Source organism: Sprattus sprattus (assembly GCF_963457725.1).
Source record: "Sprattus sprattus genome assembly, chromosome: 2".
NCBI classification, from domain to species: domain Eukaryota; kingdom Metazoa; phylum Chordata; class Actinopteri; order Clupeiformes; family Clupeidae; genus Sprattus; species Sprattus sprattus.
In genome coordinates this window covers 10,098,851-10,121,402 of record NC_137921.1, presented here as the reverse complement: position 1 = coordinate 10,121,402, position 22,552 = coordinate 10,098,851, and the positions used below count along the sequence as shown (strand labels likewise).

General features: G+C 44.2%; 1 protein-coding gene and 1 long non-coding RNA gene across 2 annotated transcripts in view; both read left to right on the top strand.

Annotated features, from left to right (window-relative positions):
• The first annotated feature begins 2,575 nt into the window (after nucleotides 1-2,575).
• On the top strand, nucleotides 2,576-4,347 carry LOC308360116. The gene is made up of 3 exons (XR_013968507.1): nucleotides 2,576-2,697; nucleotides 2,824-2,877; nucleotides 4,216-4,347. It is a non-coding gene; the product is annotated as an uncharacterized lncRNA (long non-coding RNA).
• Nucleotides 4,348-6,605: 2,258 nt separating this feature from the next.
• Nucleotides 6,606-22,552, top strand: part of rad51b (RAD51 paralog B) — a gene marked incomplete at both ends in the record, with an annotated part of 37,569 nt that continues 21,622 nt past the window's right edge. Inside the window, 9 exons of the mRNA XM_080860305.1 lie at nucleotides 6,606-6,689; nucleotides 6,866-6,979; nucleotides 7,435-7,539; nucleotides 7,979-8,115; nucleotides 8,649-8,768; nucleotides 8,973-9,156; nucleotides 11,336-11,420; nucleotides 13,375-13,493; nucleotides 17,264-17,342. Of these exons, the coding sequence (XP_080716431.1) occupies nucleotides 6,606-6,689; nucleotides 6,866-6,979; nucleotides 7,435-7,539; nucleotides 7,979-8,115; nucleotides 8,649-8,768; nucleotides 8,973-9,156; nucleotides 11,336-11,420; nucleotides 13,375-13,493; nucleotides 17,264-17,342 (1,027 nt within the window). The remainder of the gene's footprint in view (nucleotides 6,690-6,865; nucleotides 6,980-7,434; nucleotides 7,540-7,978; nucleotides 8,116-8,648; nucleotides 8,769-8,972; nucleotides 9,157-11,335; nucleotides 11,421-13,374; nucleotides 13,494-17,263; nucleotides 17,343-22,552) is intronic.

The window sequence follows — 22,552 nt, the reverse complement described above, 5'->3', positions numbered from 1 at the left end:
TTCAGATGTGTAACCTAAATGTTTAAGAGAATTAAAACGAGGTGAAAAATATGTCTTTGTGTGTTTGTTTGGATGTGAGAGAAAGGTTCACATTGTTTGATCTTTTGTGTTGTGTATTTTTGGTCAAAAAATGATAATATGATACGGCTCTTCAGAATGTTCCCAAAAAGTTACCATGTGTTAGGTAGAAACCCATTACTTGCTGACTTCAAACACCTGAAACTCTAAAAAGTACTGTTTGCGCGAAGAACTATTTTTGTCCTGTTCGTCCTGTCGGGATTTATTTTGAGATAATGACCGCCGGACTATATATTATCCCTTACTAATCGTCAATCTGAGCAACCTTTTCTCGAGCAAAGATTTCCATGACCTCAATATTAATACAATATCAAGTAATGAGTGAAATGTACAGTCAGCTGGTACAGAAAGCCACGTCTGAACTTCAAAGTGTTACTGCATATTCACATTATATTCCAGAACAATGCATACAAAGTGTGGTTGTCATGGAATAATAACGGACGATATATGGATGGAAGCGGAAGGTGTGGAGATTACTTGTGTCCATGAAAATATTTGTTGCCTTTCCCTGCATTTGCACACTCAGTATATTTTCATGACACCAGCGCAACAGTAAAAGCCAAAACATAGTTACGGCAATGTGCAACCTCATAAATCTCTACTGTACAAACTAAATGTAGTAATGTTGATTTAACCATTTATTTCTTTGTCGCTGCTCTTCGTGTGTGTATATATATATTAGTATAGTAGTAGCCTATATAGTAGGACTCTGCGGTGTGTGTGTAGAATACACTTTGGTGATCATATGGTTATCTGCCGGTGTGCACTCTGAAAGACCACTTGGGTAAATGAGCAATGTCTAAATGACAGACAGATCCCACACATTAAGTTTTGCCCTACAACCATCTTAACTAGTTACAGTGCATGAAATGCCCTGTATTGTTATTCCTAGGCTTCTTCTTCTTCTTCTTCTTCTTCTTATTCTTGTTACCTTTTTCTGCGATTAATTCAGCCCGAACCGCTTAACGTAGAAACTTCATTCAAACTTTGTCGCGTAGGTCTTCTAAACGACACTTATGCTATGTATTTTTCACTTTTCTAAACTTTATACTTTTTAAGATATTAAAGAAAAACGAATATAAATTTCTCCCATTGACTTACATTGGGCCATTATGACATCATAATAGGGTCTTTAAACTGGCTTGCACCTGTGCTTTACTGACACCTGTGCCAAATCAAAGGAACCTCTTCTCTCTCTGTCCCTCTCAATTTAACTGTAACTAGGGACATTAAGACACCATCCATTCTCTATTTTTTTTCTCTCCATCTCTCCATCTTTCTCTCTCAGTCAACTTTCTCTCACACTCAATCTCTCTTCTTCACTCCATTTTTATCTCCTTTTTTCAATATTTTCACTCTCTTTATCTCTTCATCCAGAGCCACTCTTGTTCACTCTTCTTTCCTTCTTCCACTCTTCTTTCCTTTCTTATTTTCTTCTTCCATTTTTCTTTCCTTCTTCCACTCTTCTTGCCTTTCTTTTTTCGTTCATCCACTCTTCTTTCCTTCTTCCACTTTTCTTTCCTTCTTCCACTTTTCTTTCCTTTCTTCACTCTTCTTTCCTTCTTACTCTTCTTTCCTTTATTCTTTCCTTCTTTCACTCTTCTTTCTTTTCTTATTTCCTTCTTCCACTCTTCTTTCCTTCCTTCACTCTTCTTTCCTTTCTTCTTTCATTATTTCACTCTTCTTTCTTTTCTTCTTTCCTTCTTCCACTCTTCTTTCCTTTCTTCACTCTTCTTTCTTTTCTTCTTTCCTTTCTTCTTTTCTTCTTCCACTCTTCTCTCCTTTCTTCACTCTTCTTTCCTTTTGTCTTTCCTTCTTTGACTCTTATTTCTTTTCTTCTTCCTTTCTTAACCTTTGCATTTCATGCACTGGTATTTCCTTCAGGAAATGCATTTTCTAGTTTAAATATTTGTGTCACCTTCTCCAACATATATAACAACCATGTGACATTAGTTGAAAAGATTAAAACTGTTAATAGGGGCAGTCAAGGGATTTTCGTTCTTCCTTGTCTTTTATTATTACTTTATTGCAGTTGTAATGCTTTAGTTAAAGAAATGCTGGTTACGAATAAAGTGTTTATTTCTATGTTTAAATACTTTTTGTCTTTATAATGTAATAACAAATATGGTAACTGTGCTTTAAAGATATCCGAAAGGAATGTGCTAAATACTTGTTGCCGATTTTTGTCCAAGATTTCGCTGGGTGCCTCACACCTGACTTGTCCAGCCCAATCAACTGACCGCGGTTTCCTGACTAGACTTCTGTTCTCAGGAGTAAACAGTATCTGGATGGGGCCAAGGCGACAGCATCATTTGTCTGACCAAGGCCATGAAACCAAAAGTCCTTTATATAGATATACCAAGATTATTTGGAAATGCAGAGGCATCGGCAACACTTCGCGAGAGCCAAGGACCGTCGTATCACCGGCAGGTTGATACTGAAACCTCCGGCTTGGAGGACCGTCACAAGAGCGAGAAAGCGGAGAAAGGTTCTCGTGAAGTTCACTTCGCTATTTTGGCTAAGAAATACGAGCCTTTGACTGAAGAGGACGAAGCCAGTCCGCGAAATAAAGAGGAGAGGAAGATCAAAAAGAAAAAGAAAATCAAAAAGTACAGAAGGGTAAGCTATATTTTGCGTTTGAAAGCTGTAAACTTAAATTATGTTCAAAAATAGTTTAAATCGATTACATAAACTGGACCCAGAATCTTACTGCACTATTACAATAGCCTACATGTTTATTTTCAGATATTTAATTTGCAAAATATCTGCAGTCCATGAAACATTGTAAAATGGGTTATGGTAAGTAAATAGCATTTTGTATTTTCTTAAATCAACGACAAATTGAGTGCTTATACCTTCCCAACCTCTATCAGATCAATCTTTTGAATCCGTAATAATCATAATCATTTTTAAATACATCCTTCTGAAAGCTCGCCATATAGCATGCAAATTCAGTCATGACAAATAGCAAAATCAGTGTCTTATGTGTGCTTATTGATAATGGAATCATATTTATCATATTAATCAATATCCAGAACTCTCCCAATTCTGCTTGTAATAAGACAACTGCATAGACACATATAGGTCTCATGATGCCTTCTGAAGTGTACACAGGTAAGATGCTAAATTGCAGAGCTGTACAGAGTGACACTGTTTATGAACAAATAAAGGATGAGGATTTTGAAGGGGCTCTTAAAATGTGAAAGACCAGAGGTTAAAATCAACAAGCCATTTGCATTTGCGTAGGATGTGATAATGTTATTATGTTTGATTTTTGAATTGTGTTGAAATAGAAGTTTTCCATTTCAAGAAATGTTTAAAAAAACACAGTGGTCTCTGCTATGAAGCACAGCACTATTTTTTTCTATCATAGTACAAGATGGCAGAATCTCATTTCTAGCCACTTATGTGAAAGCACATTAAGAATCAACTTCTTAGTCTTAATCTCGGTCTTGGCGATAATCAGGTAAATTGATGATGAGTGAAAAACATTAACACAATTATATGAAGTTTGGTCAACAAAAGTCACTTCTTGGTAAGTGTGGTCACGTGGTGTCTGCTCACTTTGTAGAGCGGTAAATCAGTGATGATTAATATTTACAGGAACAAGGAAATGGTAGATTTCTGATACTATGTGTTTGGAAAACACGTCAAGGACTCTGTATTGTTTTCCGTCTTTATCTTCTGTAGCCTTCAGCACCTCTGTTCTTTGGAAGTTTATAGTCTCTTCAAGACGCACAGTCACATGTGGAGATAAGATGGAGTCCCCAGATATTTGGGTGTGTGGGGGTGTGTGTGTATGTGGTACTACTCATCACAATTCCATCTCACTCCAGGAGTTACACCTACTTCCTGCTCAAGGAAAGCTACGCACAATAGCCAAAGCACAAAGTTGTTTATTTTCGTATGAAATCAGGAAAGAACCTGGCCAGGGGTCAAGTTATGGGCCTTTGTTTAGGCAGGATATTTTTTGAAAGTGTATTTGCTTAGATGAAATGTATTTACTATTTTTAGAGCACTTTAGAGGACTATGGGGACCTGTAGTACTTAAGCAGATTTATTGTAACTATTCAATGTTAAAAAGGATTGACTAATTGTTTGATTGTGTTGACTGGAGTCATTGTGCTTGTGTTTCAGAATGTCAGAAAGGCCTTGAGCTACTCCTGGAAATGTCTGCTATTCGGCCTTCAGAACCTGTCTGTTGGACTCTCAACTCCCCTCTCAGCAGCTGCTCACATCGTCCCAGAGTTCCACCAGGGCAGGGCAAGCAGTTCTGACCGGGGACCTTAAAAAGAATATGACATAAATGACAGACTTTCATAATTTTCTTGTAATGGACCAAAAACCTTTAGAACAGTCATAATATATAACCAGTCCCAGACACAAGTTAGCCAAAACCAGAGAAGCAAGCTGATGTCTGGCTTGTCAGAAAGCGCATTTTTCATGTTAGTCACGCTTGTCACGCTTGTCAGAGAGCACGACTCATATTGAGCTGCAACTCATGATGATTAAGTCACTCATTACTAATATGTTACTCTTTACTAATACATGTATAGAGTGAGGCACTGATTATTCTTGCATAGAAGACATTTGGGTTTTGTATGGAATGTACATGCTAAATAGAGATGGTGGTTGTGGGTCTAATAAGACCAGGAGGAAGAAGGAACACAAATCAATATGGTCTTTAATCTAAAATAAAAGTTTTTTTATTTGTTTTATTATAGATCAATGTGTTCCATTGATGTTAGTTATGAAGTGAAGTTTTGCCATTGGATGTTGCCATCTAGAATGTGGTAAATGACACCATTTACTACCAACTTGGACTTGAGGAAATAGCTACGTAGTCAGAGAAAGAGAGTGATTGTAAGTCAATGATTAAAGGCATTTGAGGAAGTAAATTGAAACTGCTTTGGGGAAGGTAAAGAATGAGAGAAGAGGGAAGAAGTGCAGGCAGTTGGAAAGAAAGAAATCAGAGCTATAGAGTAATAGCGTTCTACAATAACTGTCTAGAGAGGATCTGGAAATGGGGACTAGACAACCATCACCTGGGTGGTAAGGTTACAGAGCTTTTGTTGACCTGCTCATGTGCTGAAATCTGTTATTGTTTGCTTGTGTGCTGAAATGTGATGAAGAATAATGAATTGTATTGTGGAAGAATCTTTAATAAAGATGCATTAATACTTTCTGAAATATTTTGTTTGTCTGAATAAATATATAGTCTGGCTTCAGACAATTGCATGCAGCGAATCAATTAAAAGGACAACACTTCCACAACAACAACAACAACAACAACAGACAAATCAAGCTTTGAGCGAAGGTATCTAGTAGTTACATAAAGTAGGCTCCATCTACTAGTACAGTCGTGGCCAAAAGTTTTGAGATTGACACAAATTTACATTTTCACAAACTGGCGCTTGCTGGACCAAAACATCCTCCGAGAGCCACTTCTCCCAACCATCCAGGAACAGTTTGGTGATGAACAATCCCTTTTCCATCACGATGGAGCACCGTCCTTGCCATAAGGCAAAAGTGATAACTAAGTGGCTCGGGGAACAAAACATTGATATTTTGGGTCCATTGGCCAGGAAACTCCCCAGACCTTAATCCCATTGAGAATTTGTGGTCAATCCTCAAATGGTGGGTGGACAAACAAAAAAAAACTATTTCTGACAAACACCAAGCATTGATTATCCAAGAATGGGCCGCCATCAGTCAGGATGTTGCCCAGAAGTTAATTGACAGCATGCCAGAGCGGATTGCAGAGGTCTTGAAAAAGAAGGGTCAAATATTGACCTTTTTGCATTAACTTCATGTACTTGCCAAAAAAAGCCAGTGACACTTCTTAAATGTTTGTAATTATACTTCAGTCTTCCATAGTAACATCTGACCAAAATATATAAAGACACTGAAACAGCAAACTTTGTGAAAATGCATATTTCTGTCATTCTCAAAACTTTTGGCCACGACTGTACAGTATTTATAACCCCTAATGATAAAGACATTGATCACCCACTACAAATGGCCTGCTTGTGTTGACCTTTGACCAGCAGATGTCAGTAAGACACTAATGAGAGAGTTGTCAAACAAAGAACAGGCAATAGCTGTCCAATTGTCTCTGATGCACCAATGCATTTCATACGGTAATGAACATAATAGGCTAAACAAGTGACCGCACACTTTTCCCGTAATGCCTCACACCTTTGGTTTGTTTTAGTCAGGTAGCTCAGGTTGCTTCTTCAATGCCATTAAATAACGCCATTTGAAAAATGACCCTGTCATTTTTCTGAATTGTCATGACGTTCGGTGTAATTTTTTTACTGGAATTATATCATGTTTAGTCTTGAGCAAATTGAGGATAAACCGTAATTCATCGCCTGTAAATTACTAGCCACAAGTTATTTAGCTATCTAACCAGCTAGCTAGCGATTGAGGTAAATTGTTTTATATATCTACATTGGCGTATTTTTATACTTTGAGAAATCGTTTCATTCATCTGGTGGTCATCACCACAGGTTGCAAATTCCAGAATGCAAAATAAAAAACTAGCAAGGGCTGGAGTCGGATCACAAATTTGTGAAAGATTAAAGAACCATCACGTCGAAACATGCAAGGTAAGGTAAGGTTGAAGTCAAGCTAGCCAGCTAACTGGGTAATTGTGAACACAGTTTAACTTCTACTTAACTGAAGTTAACCAGTGGCATTTCACGAGTATATTTGATGACAACTTGTGATGTGTGTCCCTCTAAGTTACCCTGTGTACTGTTCGAAATATACATTTCTCCTTCAGGACTTGCTGTCTCTCACCCCTTTGGAGGTCATGCGTGTGGCGGGTCAAAGCCATGATCAGTCATTACAACTGTTGAAGTCCGTCAGCCTGGGTTGCGCCCCTAAGATAATTGCGGTGAGAGAGTGGGTGAGGTGTACACGAGTACCCACCCCATTGCGAAAGTAATTTCAAGTCTGATTATCAGACTCTGATATTGAAGTCTAAATAATATTGTAGATAAATAATCTCTTTAATATCCTTGCAGTTTAATAATCTTGTATTAGAGAAAGTAACCTGAAACATTTAGTTGCCAGACATACATATGCCACACATAAAGTGTAGTCAAAGTAATAAGAAGATATGGGGGGGGGGGGGGGGGGGGGGGGGGGCAGAAAGGCCTAGGACATAGCTAGCTCACTACAAGGGGTTGGCTTCAGTTGAGCTTCCTCAAAAGTGGTCTTTTTGCGGGAGACTTTTTTCCCCCACCACCTCTGTTCGCACCTGTGCACACACAAGAGAGAATTTATATGCAATGTGTTCCTCTGGGGGTGTGCAGAAAGAGCCTTATGTAGCATATATCTGTCCCTAAGGCTCAGGAGCTGTGGCTCCAGAGGGAGGATCTGTGTTTCTCAACATCGCTGCGTGAACTTGACGGGCTGCTTCAGGGTGGCGTGCCACGGGGAACCATCACAGAGGTAGGTAGTTTCTTGACTTATCCTCTTACCACTCTCTGTCTCTATTTCTTCGTGTCTCTATCCTTTCAGCTTTGTTCGTCTCAAGCCGTGCTTGGGCCCCTTCCACACAGCTCACCTTCTCCGGTGGTCTCTCTCATCAATAGCTCGGTCTCTCTCTCTATCTCAAAATGTCTACAACTGTTTATGTCTTAGTACGTAAACAGTATTTTGAGCTATTCTCTTCTTTTTTTTTTTTTACGGGAAGGTCAGTTGTTAATGAGGACTATGTGATACATGTGTGCATGTAATCTCTATGTGATTTTCACATTTGTTGGTCACTGGTCATTTTGGAACGACCTAGCGGTTTGTAATGCAGTCTGTGTGTGTGTGTGTGTGGGTGTGTGTGTGTGTGTGGGTGTGTGTGTGTGTGTGTGTGTGTGTGTGTGTGTCTTGGCCATAGGTGACCGGTCCCTCTGGCTGTGGGAAGAGCCAGTTGTGTATGATGCTTAGTGTTCTGGCCACTCTGCCTCGCAGCATGGGTGGGCTGGACAGCGGGGTCATCTACATCGACACTGAGTCTGCCTTCAGCGCAGAGAGGTGAGGCTCAACGCCCAGCATTTCAACACCCTAGATCTGCACCTCTGTATCTGTCCCACACACACAGATACAACACCTTTGAGCAGAGATGGATGGATGAGGAAGTAGAAAAGGTCACAAGTGATCTGTCCCATGGACATCTTTATGGACAGTGAGATGTCATGTTGATATCTGTTAACTTTATGGAGCTTATGGAATACCTAGGTTGTAATAATATCCATCAAATACAAATAGCAGGAATTCAACACCTGCCCCCTGTTTATGTATAAGATTAGCATCTGAGTAGTGTATATATAGGCACTATAGGTCCTCAGTGGACAGACATCTGTCTTGTGCTCTCCCTTCAGTTTCTCTCTTTTCCTTCTAAGTTTTCCCTCTCTTCCTTTCCTCCTGCATCTGTCGTCCTTCTGTCTGTTTCCCTCTGTCTCTTTCTTCATCCGTTTCTGTCGTCCTTCTGTCTGTGTTTCCCTCCATCTCCTTCTTCATCCGTCTCTGATGTGCCTCTCAGTGTCTCGATGGCTCTGTTCTCCCAGGCTGCTGGAGATAGCTCGGAGTCGCTTTCCAGACTACTTCTCTGAGCCGGAGCGGCTGATGCAGACGGCTGGGCGCGTTCACCTGTTCAAAGAGCTCACCTGCCAGGAGGTCCTGACCAGGTGTGCTGCTCAAATCACGGCCTATAGGGTCGAGGGTCATCATTGCCAGACGACACACTGGTGTATGTCCTCAGCAGGTCCTGCGATAACCTGTTGCAAGTTTGCCTCAGGTTTGAATGTTGGTTTTTTTTAATGTGTGTGTGTGTGTGTGTGTGCGCCCGCGCGCAATGGTCCGGGTGTGTGTGAGCCTCTCGTTCTTCTCAGACTGGCGCAGCTGGAGGAGGACATCATATCCTGTCACGCCGGGCTGGTGATCCTCGACTCCGTCACCTCTGTTGTGAGGAAGGAGTTTGACACGTCGTTGTCCGGCAACCTCACACACCGTAGCAACCTGCTGGGACGAGAGGCCGCCACTCTCAAGTACCTGGCCCAGGAGTTCCGCATCCCTGTGAGTGTGTTTATGTGTCTGTTTAGGATTTGAGTTATCTATCTATCTATCTATTTATTTATTTATTGAAATGTGTGTGTTGAAGAAGAGAATTGATAGAAAAAAATAAGGGGGTTTGCAGATGGAAAGGAAAGAGGGGGAAACATCAGAGTGTGGAAAGTCTGCTAAAAGAATTGGGGGAAAAATATGGTAGATTGGTAGATGGAGATGCTGTACGCCGCTTCACCACAAGGTGGCACACTCAATGTGTATGTGCTCTACAATAGAGCTAGGACGAGGCACAGTTTAAAAGCTGATACTGTAAACCACTTCCACCTATTCATATTGCTCAAGTTCAATGCTTATTATAATTACTTCAGAAAATATGTTTCAGTTAATTAAACACCCTGGTGGGGCTCAAAAAAAAAAAAAGGAAATTATGAGAGACTGCTTTCATAAGCATAAGATCATTTTGAGTTTGAGAGATGTTGGCACTAGAGGGCAGAAGTTAGTGGCCAACCAGAGGAGCAACTTTGTTCCCGGGGAGCAGCACTACTAGGGTGGCCTGTTCCTCTATGGAGCAGCAGAGTACAGCACTCTATGGTAGGGTGGCCTGTTCCTCTACTCTAGCAGAGTTCAGCACTCTATGGTAGGGTGGCCTGTTCCTCTATGGTGCAGCAGAGTACAGCACTCTATGGTAGGGTGGCCTGTTCCTCTATGGTGCAGCAGAGTACAGCACTCTATGGTAGGGTGGCCTGTTCCTCTATGGTAGGGTGGCCTGTTCCTCTATGGTGCAGCAGAGTACAGCACTCTATGGTAGGGTGGCCTGTTCCTCTATGGTAGGGTGGCCTGTTCCTCTACTCCAGCAGAGTACAGCACTCTATGGTAGGGTGGCCTGTTCCTCTACTCTAGCAGAGTACAGCACTCTATGGTAGGGTGGCCTGTTCCTCTATGGGGCAGCAGAGTACAGCACTCTATGGTAGGGAGGCCTGTTCCTCTATGGTAGGGTGGCCTGTTCCTCTATGGTAGGGTGGCCTGTTCCTCTACTGTATGGTGCAGCAGAGTACAGCACTCTATGGTAGGGTGGCCTGTTCCTCTACTGTATGGTGCAGCAGAGTACCGCACTCTATGGTAGGGTGACCTGTTCCTCTATGGAACAGTATAGGGGGAATAATCTCTGCCTAAAGTCCTCCCATGTGCTTTTCTCTTAACCAAGTGCAGTGCAGATGTTCTGAGACAGTCATGACAGTGAAGCAAGTGCCAAAATATGCATACATCAGTTTCAAACTAAATGTATCACAGCCTCATCAATTTAAATGATTTGTAGAGATTGTCGAATAAGGCATCGTCATCCTGAAAGGTTTTGCAGGTAGAGATGCCTTTGCCACAGACATAGAGCCCCACCTTTACACACACACACACACACACACACACACACACACACAAACAGGCACTTACACAAATATACGCAAAGGTTATATAGCATGGCATCATAACTCATGTATATAAATTATGTTGACTTAGGTTTGGTGTAGACATTTGTTGACAAATGATTCTCTGGGGCAGCTGACAGCCAAATTAGCTATGGTTTGTTTTTATTCCGTGTTCCAGAAAAATGTCTGCCTGATAGCTCCAGCTGTAGAGGGGCATTTAATCCAGCGTGCAATCAGTTTACAGCCTCTAGTGAGTGCCAGAGGATGTGATTTTGCCAGCTGTTGTGTGTGTGTGTGTGTGTGTGTGTGTGTGTGTGTGTGTGTGGGTCTGTGTGTCTGTGTGTCTGTGTGTGTGTGTGTGTGTGTGTGTGTGTGTGTGTGTGTGTGTGTGTGTGTGTGTGTGTGCGTGTGTGCGTGTGCGTGTGTGCGTGTGTGTGTGTTCATTCATGCGTGAAGGAATGCTATACATTAATCCAGAATGGAAAGCATAATATCTTGAGAAGATACTTTTGCCATGAGTGGAGTGGAAGTTCCCAGCCTTTGCTTGTGTTGTGCAGTGCTGCTAGGAATCTCAAGGCCTCAGCTTGTGACACATCAACAGTTTAGCTAGTGCTATCTGAAGCGATAGAACAGGAAGAGGTTTGGCGTAGAGGGGGATGTGGTGTCATCTTTGGGTCGTTATGGTTTGTTGTGTGTGTGTGTGTGTGTGTGTGTGTGTGTGTGTCATGTATGGACGTGCTTCAACGCAGATGCTCATCTCTCCACAGGTGGTCGTAACCAATCAGATCACCACACACTTCAGCGAGAGACCGTCATCAACATCGCTGTCACGGCGCTGGAACGTCCAGGAAGGTATACAGTGGGTGACTCAGGAGGGTCTGTTTTGCAATGTCAAACTAGCTGTGTCTTGATCTGACTGACAGTCGCGGTATGAGTGATATATGTATAAACAGGCTGACCTGTTACTTTTGCCATGTAGGCATTTGCAGATTTTTTCATTGAAATATGATTGTCTGTTGCCCATCGTGTTCCTGGAAGAAAAAAAAATACTTTTAGCTCTCAGAAACCTTTTGAACACACAGGTTTTACGTACATATCTTATCTTCCCAGATATGCAGGGTGTGTGTGTGTGTGTTTTGTGTGTTTGCATGTCTGTGTGTGTGTCTGTGTGTGTGAGGTGTGTATGTGTTTGTGTGTCTGAGGTGTTTGTGTGTCTGAGGTGTGTGTGTTTTTGTGTCTGAGGTGTGTGTGTTTGTGTGTCTAAGGTGTGTGTGTGTGTGTGTGGTGTACTGTAAAGGAGTGGTGTTGTTTTTCATGGCAGTGTGTCCCTCACAGATTCAGACTCACAGTCCTATAGAGAGTACAGTAAACAGACCTGCTGTAAAGAAGAGACTTGTAACACTGACCTGTAACCTAACACACCACTCTCCCCTTTCAATTAAACATGGACTTTCTCCTGAGGGATACCTCCCTCCCTCTCTCTCACAATATCCCTTTTTCCTCCTTCCCACTGTCTGTCTCCCTTTCCTACCCTTTCCCTTTCTTTATCTGTTTGGGATACTGACAATACGCAGACTGTAACAATGGGATATTCGCCCCCCCCCCCCACACACACACACACACACACCTCTCCTTATTCACCCTGTTACCCCTGTCCATCCTCTCCTCTTGCCATTTTCTTCTTCTTTCTCTTTTCTTTCAGTGTCTCGTCATTCCCAGTCTTCAGAGTCCTTTGTCCTTCTCTGTGCATTGTACTGTACCTTCTGGTGTGTGTCTGCTGGGGTATATTGCTTTATGTTTACGCTCTCATTGAAAAGCAGTTGATATGTCTGGTGTGTTTCTGATGGGGTATACTTCTGTTTCATGTTTCTTTTCAATACGCTCTCATTAAAAAGCAGTTGATATGTCTGTGGGGGTACTGGTAACTTGAACAGACATCCTCCACATTTGAAGCCAAATGCTACTAAAAGTGTCACGCAGGACTGTTCATGTGGATGAGGTTTATGTTATGATTATGTTTATAGGACCTATATGTACTAGAAATTCTTTCTTTCTATCTTGCTTCTTCTTTCGTCTTACTTCTCCCTCTGTCAAAGCTGATGTTTCTTGAGCTTAGTCTCTGGCACACATTACGTAGCCGTGGAAGCTGCTGATTCACCTGTGTGTGTGTCTGTGTCTGTGTCTGTGTCTGTGTCTGTGTCTGTGCCTGTGTGTGTGTGTGATGCATTGGCAAAAGAGGGATAGATTGAGAGCAAGGAAATGGAGACCTTTCCATGCTCTGGCACGATATCATCAATGTTCCAGTGGCATTCCTATTGTCCGTAATCTCTTCCCTTGTCTCTGGAGCGGGAATCAGTCTGAACATCTGTCTGCTAGCCCTCTGCTCTGGAGCGCTGGGAGGCCACGGTAGAGAGAACTGGAAGAGGTGACAGTGGGACAGGAGGGAGAGGAGTCGTTTAGTAATCGGAACGTTGGAAGGTTGCTAGTTAGATTCCCCTCTCCTCCTTACCAAGTGTCTAAGTGTCCTTGAGCAAGGCACTGAACCTCTAACTGCTCCTGATGTATAAATGCAAATTCCTTCTAAGTTGCTTTGGATAAAAACATCTGCTAAATGACTAAATTAAATGAAAAGGGACCAGACGCCGCGGTAGAGAGGGCCGACTGAAAGAGGGGCTAGAGCAGCTTTTAAGTGCTCAGGCCGCCGCTGAACAGCACTATTTGGATGGAGTCACTGTCAGGAAATGTGCAAAGGACATCTGAGGATTACAAAAAAATAATTTCCTTTTCAATTTTTCTTCATGTACAGCTCCTGGTGCTCAAGGTGAGAGGGACTCAGACTATGTGACCGCTGCCCTTGGGAATACCTGGAGTCACAATGTCAACACACGCCTCATCGTCCAGTACGTGGACGCCCGTCTGAGACAGGTGAGCTGAGATGCTGTGGTACCCCACACACCGCCTGATACATTAAGGACTCGTACTCCTAAAGTAGTGTCAGGTAACTCTCTATTCAGTGACTGGGATTCATTACCTCCGCCAAGGAGGTTATGTTTTCGCCCCTGTATGTTTGTTTGTTTGTTTGTTTGTTTGTTTGTTAGCAGGATTACGCAGAAACGCATGGACCGATTTCCCTCAAACTTTGTGGGGAGATTGGTTAATATAATGGCATTAATTGATTAGATTTTCAGATGTCAAGGTCAAAGGTCAAGGTCACAAGGCGGAGGTTTGCATTCTCTGAATGCTCCCATTCTTGTTAAAGCTGTTTTGAGAGTGTGTGCTTTTACACATGCTCTCCAGGTGAGTGGATGCAGATTTCTGGTAGGCAAGCTCCTGTAGAGATGGTTTCTGGGTATGAATGATCCCATTGTCCCAGCCCGCTTGTGATAATATAAACATCTTAATGTGGTAATAGTAGAAAAAAAAAACAGAAGATGTCTTTTGAAGGTACCGATACACAGGTGATCTGTGGGTGTTTCTGTGGACAGGTAGTCTGCAGGGGTTTGAGGAGACACGGGTGAACTGAGGGTGTTTCTGTGGACAGGTAGTCTCCAGGGGTTTGAGGAGACATGGGTGAACTGAGGGTGTTTCTGTGGACAGGTAGTCTCCAGGGGTTTGAGGAGACATGGGTGAACTGAGGGTGTTTCTGTGGACAGGTAGTCTCCAGGGGTTTGAGGAGACATGGGTGAACTGAGGGTGTTTCTGTGGACAGGTAGTCTCCAGGGGTTTGAGGAGACATGGGTGAACTGAGGTTTCTTGCGTCACAGTTGGATGGTGTGCCACCACGGCACCCACGCAACTCTCCCCCACCGTCCCACGAAAAGCCGCAGGAGCACTGTTCTAAATCTGTCTGGTGTCAACTGAGATGGGGTGGAGCAGGGCTGGTTTGGACAGGTCTACTTGGCCCCCAGAAACCACGTCCTCTAAGAACATTCCACAGCCTAACAGAAAGAAAGACCCCATTTGGGGGGGGGGGGGAGAGAGAGAGAGAGAGATATGCTGATTTATTTTTCCCACCCAGGAGTTCCTGGGAAGGGCATCATGGGATGTTGGTGGGTTTGTTTACAACACGCCCACATCTGCGACGCCCCCCACCCCCTCCCCCCAAACCATTCCCTTCTCTCTTACCTCTCTACATCTTTATTCCCCATCCTCCTGCTTATGTTTCTGTGGGAAGACATGCATCAGCCAGAGTAAGCAGAGAGGATGATGGGAAGTGCGGTTTTGGCCCCCTCGAACCCTTGGGCCTAAGGATTGATTGTTGATTGCTGACCGCAGGTAATTGTAGCCTCAGTGAGGAAAGCCTGCAGGCGTGTTTGAAACTGATCGCAGGCCAGCAGAGCTCTCCACCAACTGTTAACTCTGGCAGCAATACATATTTCAATTGCACAGGCTCTCACAAGGCTAAGGTTAACCCCGGTTTTGTGTGCATTCATGTGTGTGTACCTACACGTGTGTGTGTTTCTGTGCTTGGTTATGTTTCTTATGTTTCTTGGTTATGTTTCTCTGTGCTTGGTTAGGTTATGTATGTAAGAGCAGCTATGTCCTCTGCCTTGGTTCACACCACAAGCTGTCCCAACATTGTGGTGCATTTTTGTTTTGTTTTGTTTTGTTTTGTTTTCTTGACTCAGCTCATCATATTACGGCTCCTCCTTCTATGTCGCTAGCTTGTAGTCACGAGGCGCCCAGTACAGTCAGCCATTCTCCCCTGCAGCCTGCGCTGTCCCTCCAGGCCAAGGTGTTTTGATTCTCTCTGGCCTAATTTCCTCTCTGGACGGCCGTATTGAGTAGCTTCCCCCCGGGAGAGAACGGCCTCTTTGCTGGCGCTCTCTCCCAGCATGGCACACCCAGGCCTCGCTATAGCTCTCTCGTGCTCTCTCTCTCTCTCTATCTATCTATCTATCTCTCTCTCTCCTGCTATCTCTCTATATATCCTTCTCCTGCTCTCTTCTCTCTCTCTTGCTCTCTCTCTATCTATCTATCTCTCTCTCTCTCCTGCTATCTCTCTCTCTCTCTCTCTATCCTTCTCCTGCTCTCTTCTCTATCTCATGCTCTCTCTCTCTCTCTCTCTCGTGCTCTCTCTCTCTCTATCTATCCTTCTCCTGCTCTCTTCTCTCTCATGCTCTCTCTCTATCTCTTTCTCTCTCGCTCTCTCTTAATCTCTCTCTCAGTCTCTATCTATCTCTCCTGCTATCTCTCTCTCTCTATCTATCCTTCTCCTGCTCTCTTCTCTCTCATGTTCTCTCTCTATCTAGCTCTCCTGATATCTCTCTCTCTCTATCTATCCTTCTCCTGCTATATCTCTCTCTCTCTCTCTCTTTCTATCCTTCTCCTGCTCTTTTCTTTCTTCATGCTCTCTCTCTATCTTTCTCTCTCTCTCTCACGCTCTCTCTCTCTCTCGCACTCTTTCTAATTCTCTTTTTATTTCTCTCTCTCTCTCTCTCTCTCTCTCTCTTGCGCTCTCTATCTATCTCTCTGTGCCGAGATCAGGCACAGAACAAAAGCTGAGTAGGGTTCTGACGCACACACTGCCAGCCACCCACCCGAGGCGGACGGTAAACCCACACACCACAGCACAGCACCGCACCCCTCCCGTTGGATCAGGATTAGGTGTCCTGGAGGCACCGCATTCACCTTCATGGCTCCCACAGCACCTCACACACACACACACACACACACACACACACACACACACACATACACACACACACCACAGCACCTAACAACACACACACACACACAACAGCACCTAACAACACACACACACACACACACATACACACACATACACACACACACACCACAGCACCTAACAACATGGCCCAGACACCCGATCCATGGGGTTGGTGCTCACACACCACGTTAACACACAAACATGAACGGACATTTACTCACTGCTGCACAAGGGTAAATGAGTATGTGTATCACAACACATTGACACCAGTACAATTTACAAAGCCAGATATGCCAGCACAGACACACACAGACACACACAGACACACACCCACACAGCACAGAAAAACAGGCAGGTCCGTATTGTCAAGTAGGCCCCATGTACAGTAGAACAGCATCTTGCCACTAAGTTTGTTGTGATATACTGTATATACATTTAATGGATATTAAAAGTAAGATATTAAAAACTAAGTTTGTTGTGATTACTGTATATCATTTTTTTTTAGAGCCAATTGCTATCATCGTGTAACACAGAGTACATTCTCCTTGACTGTCTGTAAACAGTCATTCATTCAATTCTTAATTGTTTCTGTTTTAGCATACAACGTATTCCACTGTCTCAAGGGTGTTTTGTGTGTTTTGTTTCTGTGTGCGTTTCTGGTTTCCTGTGAGTATGCAGGAATTCCTTTTTGATTGTTTCACGTAGCCTATAAACAGTCATGAATTATGAATGCAGTTTGTAATCTACTCAACATCTACACGTACAAACAGACCTTTTCCTCTCTTGCTTCGGAGAGGAAGAGTTACCACCTGTTACCATAAACCAAAATGAAGTTGACGATGGCAGTCATATCAAATACATTATTTCGATAATGTGTTTTTAAAAGGATTGTTTAAGGAGTACTATGCATAGTTTAAACACATTTCCTACCACCAGATGTGGTAAAACATATAAAAAAAATGCTACCCTTTCATGACATTTCCCTGACCCTGTCTTTCTATGCTTCTTGTTCCTTTGATGTCAGATTGTCATAGCCAAGTCACCTGTGGCACCTTTTGCCGTGCTGAACTACACCGTGCAGAAGGAGGGCATTCGACTGGAGGGTGAGTCCATGTTCATCTTAACGTGTTATCCCTCCGAGGGCGATCGCTGCCACTGCCAAGTTATTTGACCTCCATGTTGGCCCCTCTGACCTGACGTTAACTGGGGTAGTTGTCTTCTATGTCCTGTGTTATAATAATAATAATTCATTTTATTTTTAACACACTTTTCATTCAAAAGAATCTCAGAGTGTTAGGCCCACACTGGATCAAGGATCCAATGCTATTAAGAAGATCTCTTCAAAATAAGAGAAAATAAGATCTGTTCCCAGAAGTACTACGTAGCTCTCATCAATATGTTGTTACGTCAACATAAAACATATTTTGTGCATTTTGGAAATGAGCATCTCCAGCTGATGACATAAGTCAGGCCCTCTGCCTTTGTCTCAGTGCAGTCGGGTAAGGATGACAGATTTCTCTGGACAGATGCAGGTCCCGGGTGATCTGTAGCTGTCTGAGTTAACATCAGAATAGTAGATGTTTTATCAAACACCGATAAACTACAGGTGTGTAAGCAGACCCTTGTGTAGGAGGTTTCTTCCATCACAGTCGGATATTTGGTCTCTGAAAACCCCCACGCCCGCACACTCAATTCCTCCCTGCTAAAAGCCACAGATGCATAAATATAAATCTGGCTCCTCTGAGATGGGGTGGGGGCTCGAGTGTGGTTTGGCTCCTAATCCGCGTCCTCCAAGTGCATTCCACAGCGCAGCAGGACGGCAGCTCTCGGGAAGAAGAGAGGGCAAGGAAGACAACCGCTTAAAAAAACCCCAAAAGAAATGACCTTAAGTGGGTTTTCTCCCTCTGTGTGCTAAGTGTCTCAGCTGAGTATCTCACACAGAGGCCGGCCTTGGGTTTACCCACCCACTCACCGGCATGCACATACACACACACACACACACACACACACACACACGCCTTGGGTTTACCCACTCATGCCCCTCACATGAGTCGCCGTGATAACATCTGTTTTAATCCCGTGTTTGTTGGTAAGGTCCCTCTCGGCTTTGTCCCCAGCTGTTCTTGCTAGTTTGGCTACGGTGTTGGGTGCTGCAGGCTCAGGTGCTACCATCATAGCTACTTATACAGCTAAAACGGTTGCACTGGTGTTGAAAATGTTGGACAAAAATTCTGCAGGAGAGGTGAACGTGGAGAAGTTAAAGGAAGCATTTTTGTATTACGTTAACATTTATTTGTTTCAAAGTACAATATATACTCGTGTTGTTTCTTCAGAATTACATTGTTATGGGATGTTTGGAAACCTATTTGAACTTTCAACCAAAAACTCCTTACTGCAGTGCGGTGATTGCACCCTTAAACTCCATACTGCAGTGCAGTGATTGCACCCTTAAACTCCATACTGCAGTGCAGTGATTGCACCCTTAACGCTCCATACTGCAGTGAGGTGATTGCACCCTCAACGCTCTATACTGCAGTGCAGTGATTGCACCCTCAACGCTCTATACTGCAGCGGGTGATTGCACCCTTAACGCTCTATACTGCAGTGCAGTGATTGCACCCTTAACGCTCTATACTGCAGTGCAGTGATTGCACCCTTAACGCTCTATACTGCAGTGAAGTGATTGCACCCTTAACTCCATACTGCAGCGGGTGATTGCACCCTTAAACTCCATACTGCAGTGCGGTGATTGAACCCTTAAACTCCATACTGCAGCGGGTGATTGAACCCTTAAACTCCATACTGCAGTGCAGTGATTGCACCCTTAACGCTCTATACTGCAGTGCAGTGATTGCACCCTTAACATTCTATACTGCAGTGAGGTGATTGCACCCTTAAACTCCATACTGCAGTGAGGTGATTGCACCCTTAAACTCCATACTGCAGTGAGGTGATTGCACCCTTAAACTCCATACTGCAGTGAGGTGATTGCACCCTTAAACTCCATACTGCAGTGAGGTGATTGCACCCTTAAACTCCATACTGCAGTGAGGTGATTGCACCCTTAACTCCATACTGCAGCGGGTGATTGCACCCTTAAACTCCATACTGCAGTGAGGTGATTGCACCCTTAAACTCCATACTGCAGTGCAGTGATTGCACCCTTAAACTCCATACTGCAGTGAAGTGATTGCACCCTTAACTCCATACTGCAGCGGGTGATTGAACCCTTAAACTCCATACTGCAGTGAGGTGATTGCACCCTTAACTCCATACTGCAGTGCAGTGATTGAACCCTTAAACTCCATACTGCAGCGGGTGATTGCACCCTTAAACTCCATACTGCAGTGCGGTGATTGAACCCTTAAACTCCATACTGCAGTGAGGTGATTGAACCCTTAAACTCCATACTGCAGTAAAGTGATTGCACCCTTAACTCCATACTGCAGCGGGTGATTGAACCCTTAAACTCCATACTGCAGTGAGGTGATTGCACCCTTAAATTCCATACTGCAGTGCAGTGATTGCACCCTTAAACTCCATACTGCAGTAAAGTGATTGCACCCTTAACTCCATACTGCAGCGGGTGATTGAACCCTTAAACTCCATACTGCAGTGCAGTGATTGCACCCTTAACGCTCTATACTGCAGTGCAGTGATTGCACCCTTAACATTCTATACTGCAGTGAGGTGATTGCACCCTTAAACTCCATACTGCAGTGAGGTGATTGCACCCTTAAACTCCATACTGCAGTGAGGTGATTGCACCCTTAAACTCCATACTGCAGTGAGGTGATTGCACCCTTAAACTCCATACTGCAGTGAGGTGATTGCACCCTTAAACTCCATACTGCAGTGAGGTGATTGCACCCTTAACTCCATACTGCAGCGGGTGATTGCACCCTTAAACTCCATACTGCAGTGAGGTGATTGCACCCTTAAACTCCATACTCCAGTGCAGTGATTGCACCCTTAAACTCCATACTGCAGTGCAGTGATTGAACCCTTAAACTCCATACTGCAGTGAGGTGATTGAACCCTTAAACTCCATACTGCAGTGCAGTGATTGCACCCTTAACGCGCCCAGTGGAAAGCGACTGACCTCCGCTGCTTGTGTGTGTGTGTGTGTGTGTGTGTGTGTGTGTGTGTGTGTGTGTGTGTGTGTGTGTGTGTGTGTGTGTGTGTGTGTGTGTGTGTGTGTGTGTGTGTGTGTGTGTGTGTGTGTAAGACCTGACCAGACCTGCCTGCGCTCTCACCTGACCTCCACTGCTGGTGTGTGTGTGTGTGTAGACCTGACCAGACCTGCCTGCGCTCTCACCTGACCTCCACTGCTGGTGTGTGTGTGTGTGTGTGTGGAGACCTGACCAGACCTGCCTGCGCTCTCACCTGACCTCCACTGCTGGTGTGTGTGTGTGTGGAGACCTGACCAGACCTGCCTGCGCTCTCACCTGACCTCCACTGCTGGTGTGTGTGTGTGTGGAGACCTGACCAGACCTGCCTGACCTCCACTGCTGGTGTGTGTGTGTGTGGAGACCTGACCAGACCTGCCTGCGCTCTCACCTGACCTCCACTGCTGGAGTCCTGCTGCATAACCATCTTCTGCTTCATCCTCAGAGCCGGGCGGGGGATTAGTCAGGTCCGGCTCCGGTTACTCAGGACAGCGGAGTGGAAAAGCACCCAGAAAACAAACTGAGTGCAGTGAGGAGAAAGCAGGGCGAGAGGAGAGAGAGGAGAGCGTCCAGCGGGAATGCGAGGAGGGAGGGAAGAGATTAGGAGAGTTGTGTAGTCTCTGATGGGCGCGAGAGATTGGATGTGGAGTACGAGTGGTTTTTACATAGATTACAAAGGCGAAAACTATGCAAAGTGTGTGTGTGTCTGTGTCTGTGTCTGTGTCTGTGTCTGTGTCTGTGTCTGTGTCTGTGTCTGTGTCTGTGTGTGTGTCTGTGTCTTTGTGTGTTTTTGTGTCTGTGTTTTTGTGTCTGTCTGTGTGTTTGTGGCTGTCTGTGTGTTTTTGTGTCTGTCTGTGTGTGTCTGTGTGTGTTTTTGTGTCTGTGTGTGTTTTTGTGTCTGTCTGTGTGTGTTTTTGTGTCTGTGTGTGTTTTTGTGTTTGTGTTTGTGTTTGTGTCTGTGTGTTTGTGTCTGTCTGTGTGTGTTTGTGTCTGTCTGTGTGTTTTTGTGTCTGTCTGTGTGTTTTTGTGTGTGTGTGTGTTTTTGTGTGTGTGTGTGTGTCTGTGTGTGTGTGTGTTTGTGTCTGTGTCTGTGTCTGTGTCTGTGTCTGTGTATGTGTATGTGTCTTGCACTGACTAGTCTCTCTTTTACTTTCCCATTGCTCAGAGGCACGGTTTGTATGTTGTGTTGCTCCGTCTGAATGTGTGTTTGTGTGTTTGTAAGTGTATCTGCGTGCCTGTGTGTGTGTGGACTGTATCTCACACACTCACACATTGAAGGCCCAGTCATTGAATGGCCCCCCTCTTATCCCGCTAGCTCCTAACAAGCACTTCTTTGATGAGATTCCCACTTCCTGCCAGCATTAAATAAAGGCCCAGTATAAAAAAAACAACACACTGCTCACACACGCGTGCACACACACACACACACACACACACACACACACACACACACACACACACACACACACACATGCATACACACAGAGTACTCTCCCCCCGCACAACAAGAGGATCCTTCATGGCCACCCTAAAGGCCATTAGGCACGGCCAGCTACTCGAGGCAGCTGCTGTGACCTACTGATGAGAGCAGCAAACAGTGTCTCCTGCACAACGGGTGGCTACACGCCTCACATGCTACATGCCTCACATGTTACACGCCTCACATGTTACACGCCTCACATGTTACACGCCTCACATGCTACACACTTCACATGCTACACGCCTCACATGCTACACACCTCACATGTTACACACCTCACATGTTACACACCTCACATGTTACACGCCTCACATGTTACACGCCTCACATGCTACACGCCTCACATGTTACACGCCTCACATGTTACACGCCTCACATGTTACACGCCTCACATGCTACACGCCTCACATGCTACACGCCTCACATGCTACACGCCTAATTACACATGTTACATGCTTCACATGTTACATGGCTCACATGTTAAACGCCCCATATGTTACAAACCTCACATGTTACACGCCTCACATGTTACACGCCCTCAGATGTAACAAGCCTTACATGTTACAAGCCTCACATATTTCACGCCTCAGGGCAGCTACACGCTTCACATGTTACATGCCTCACATGCTACACGCCTCACATGTTACAAGCCTTGCATGTTACA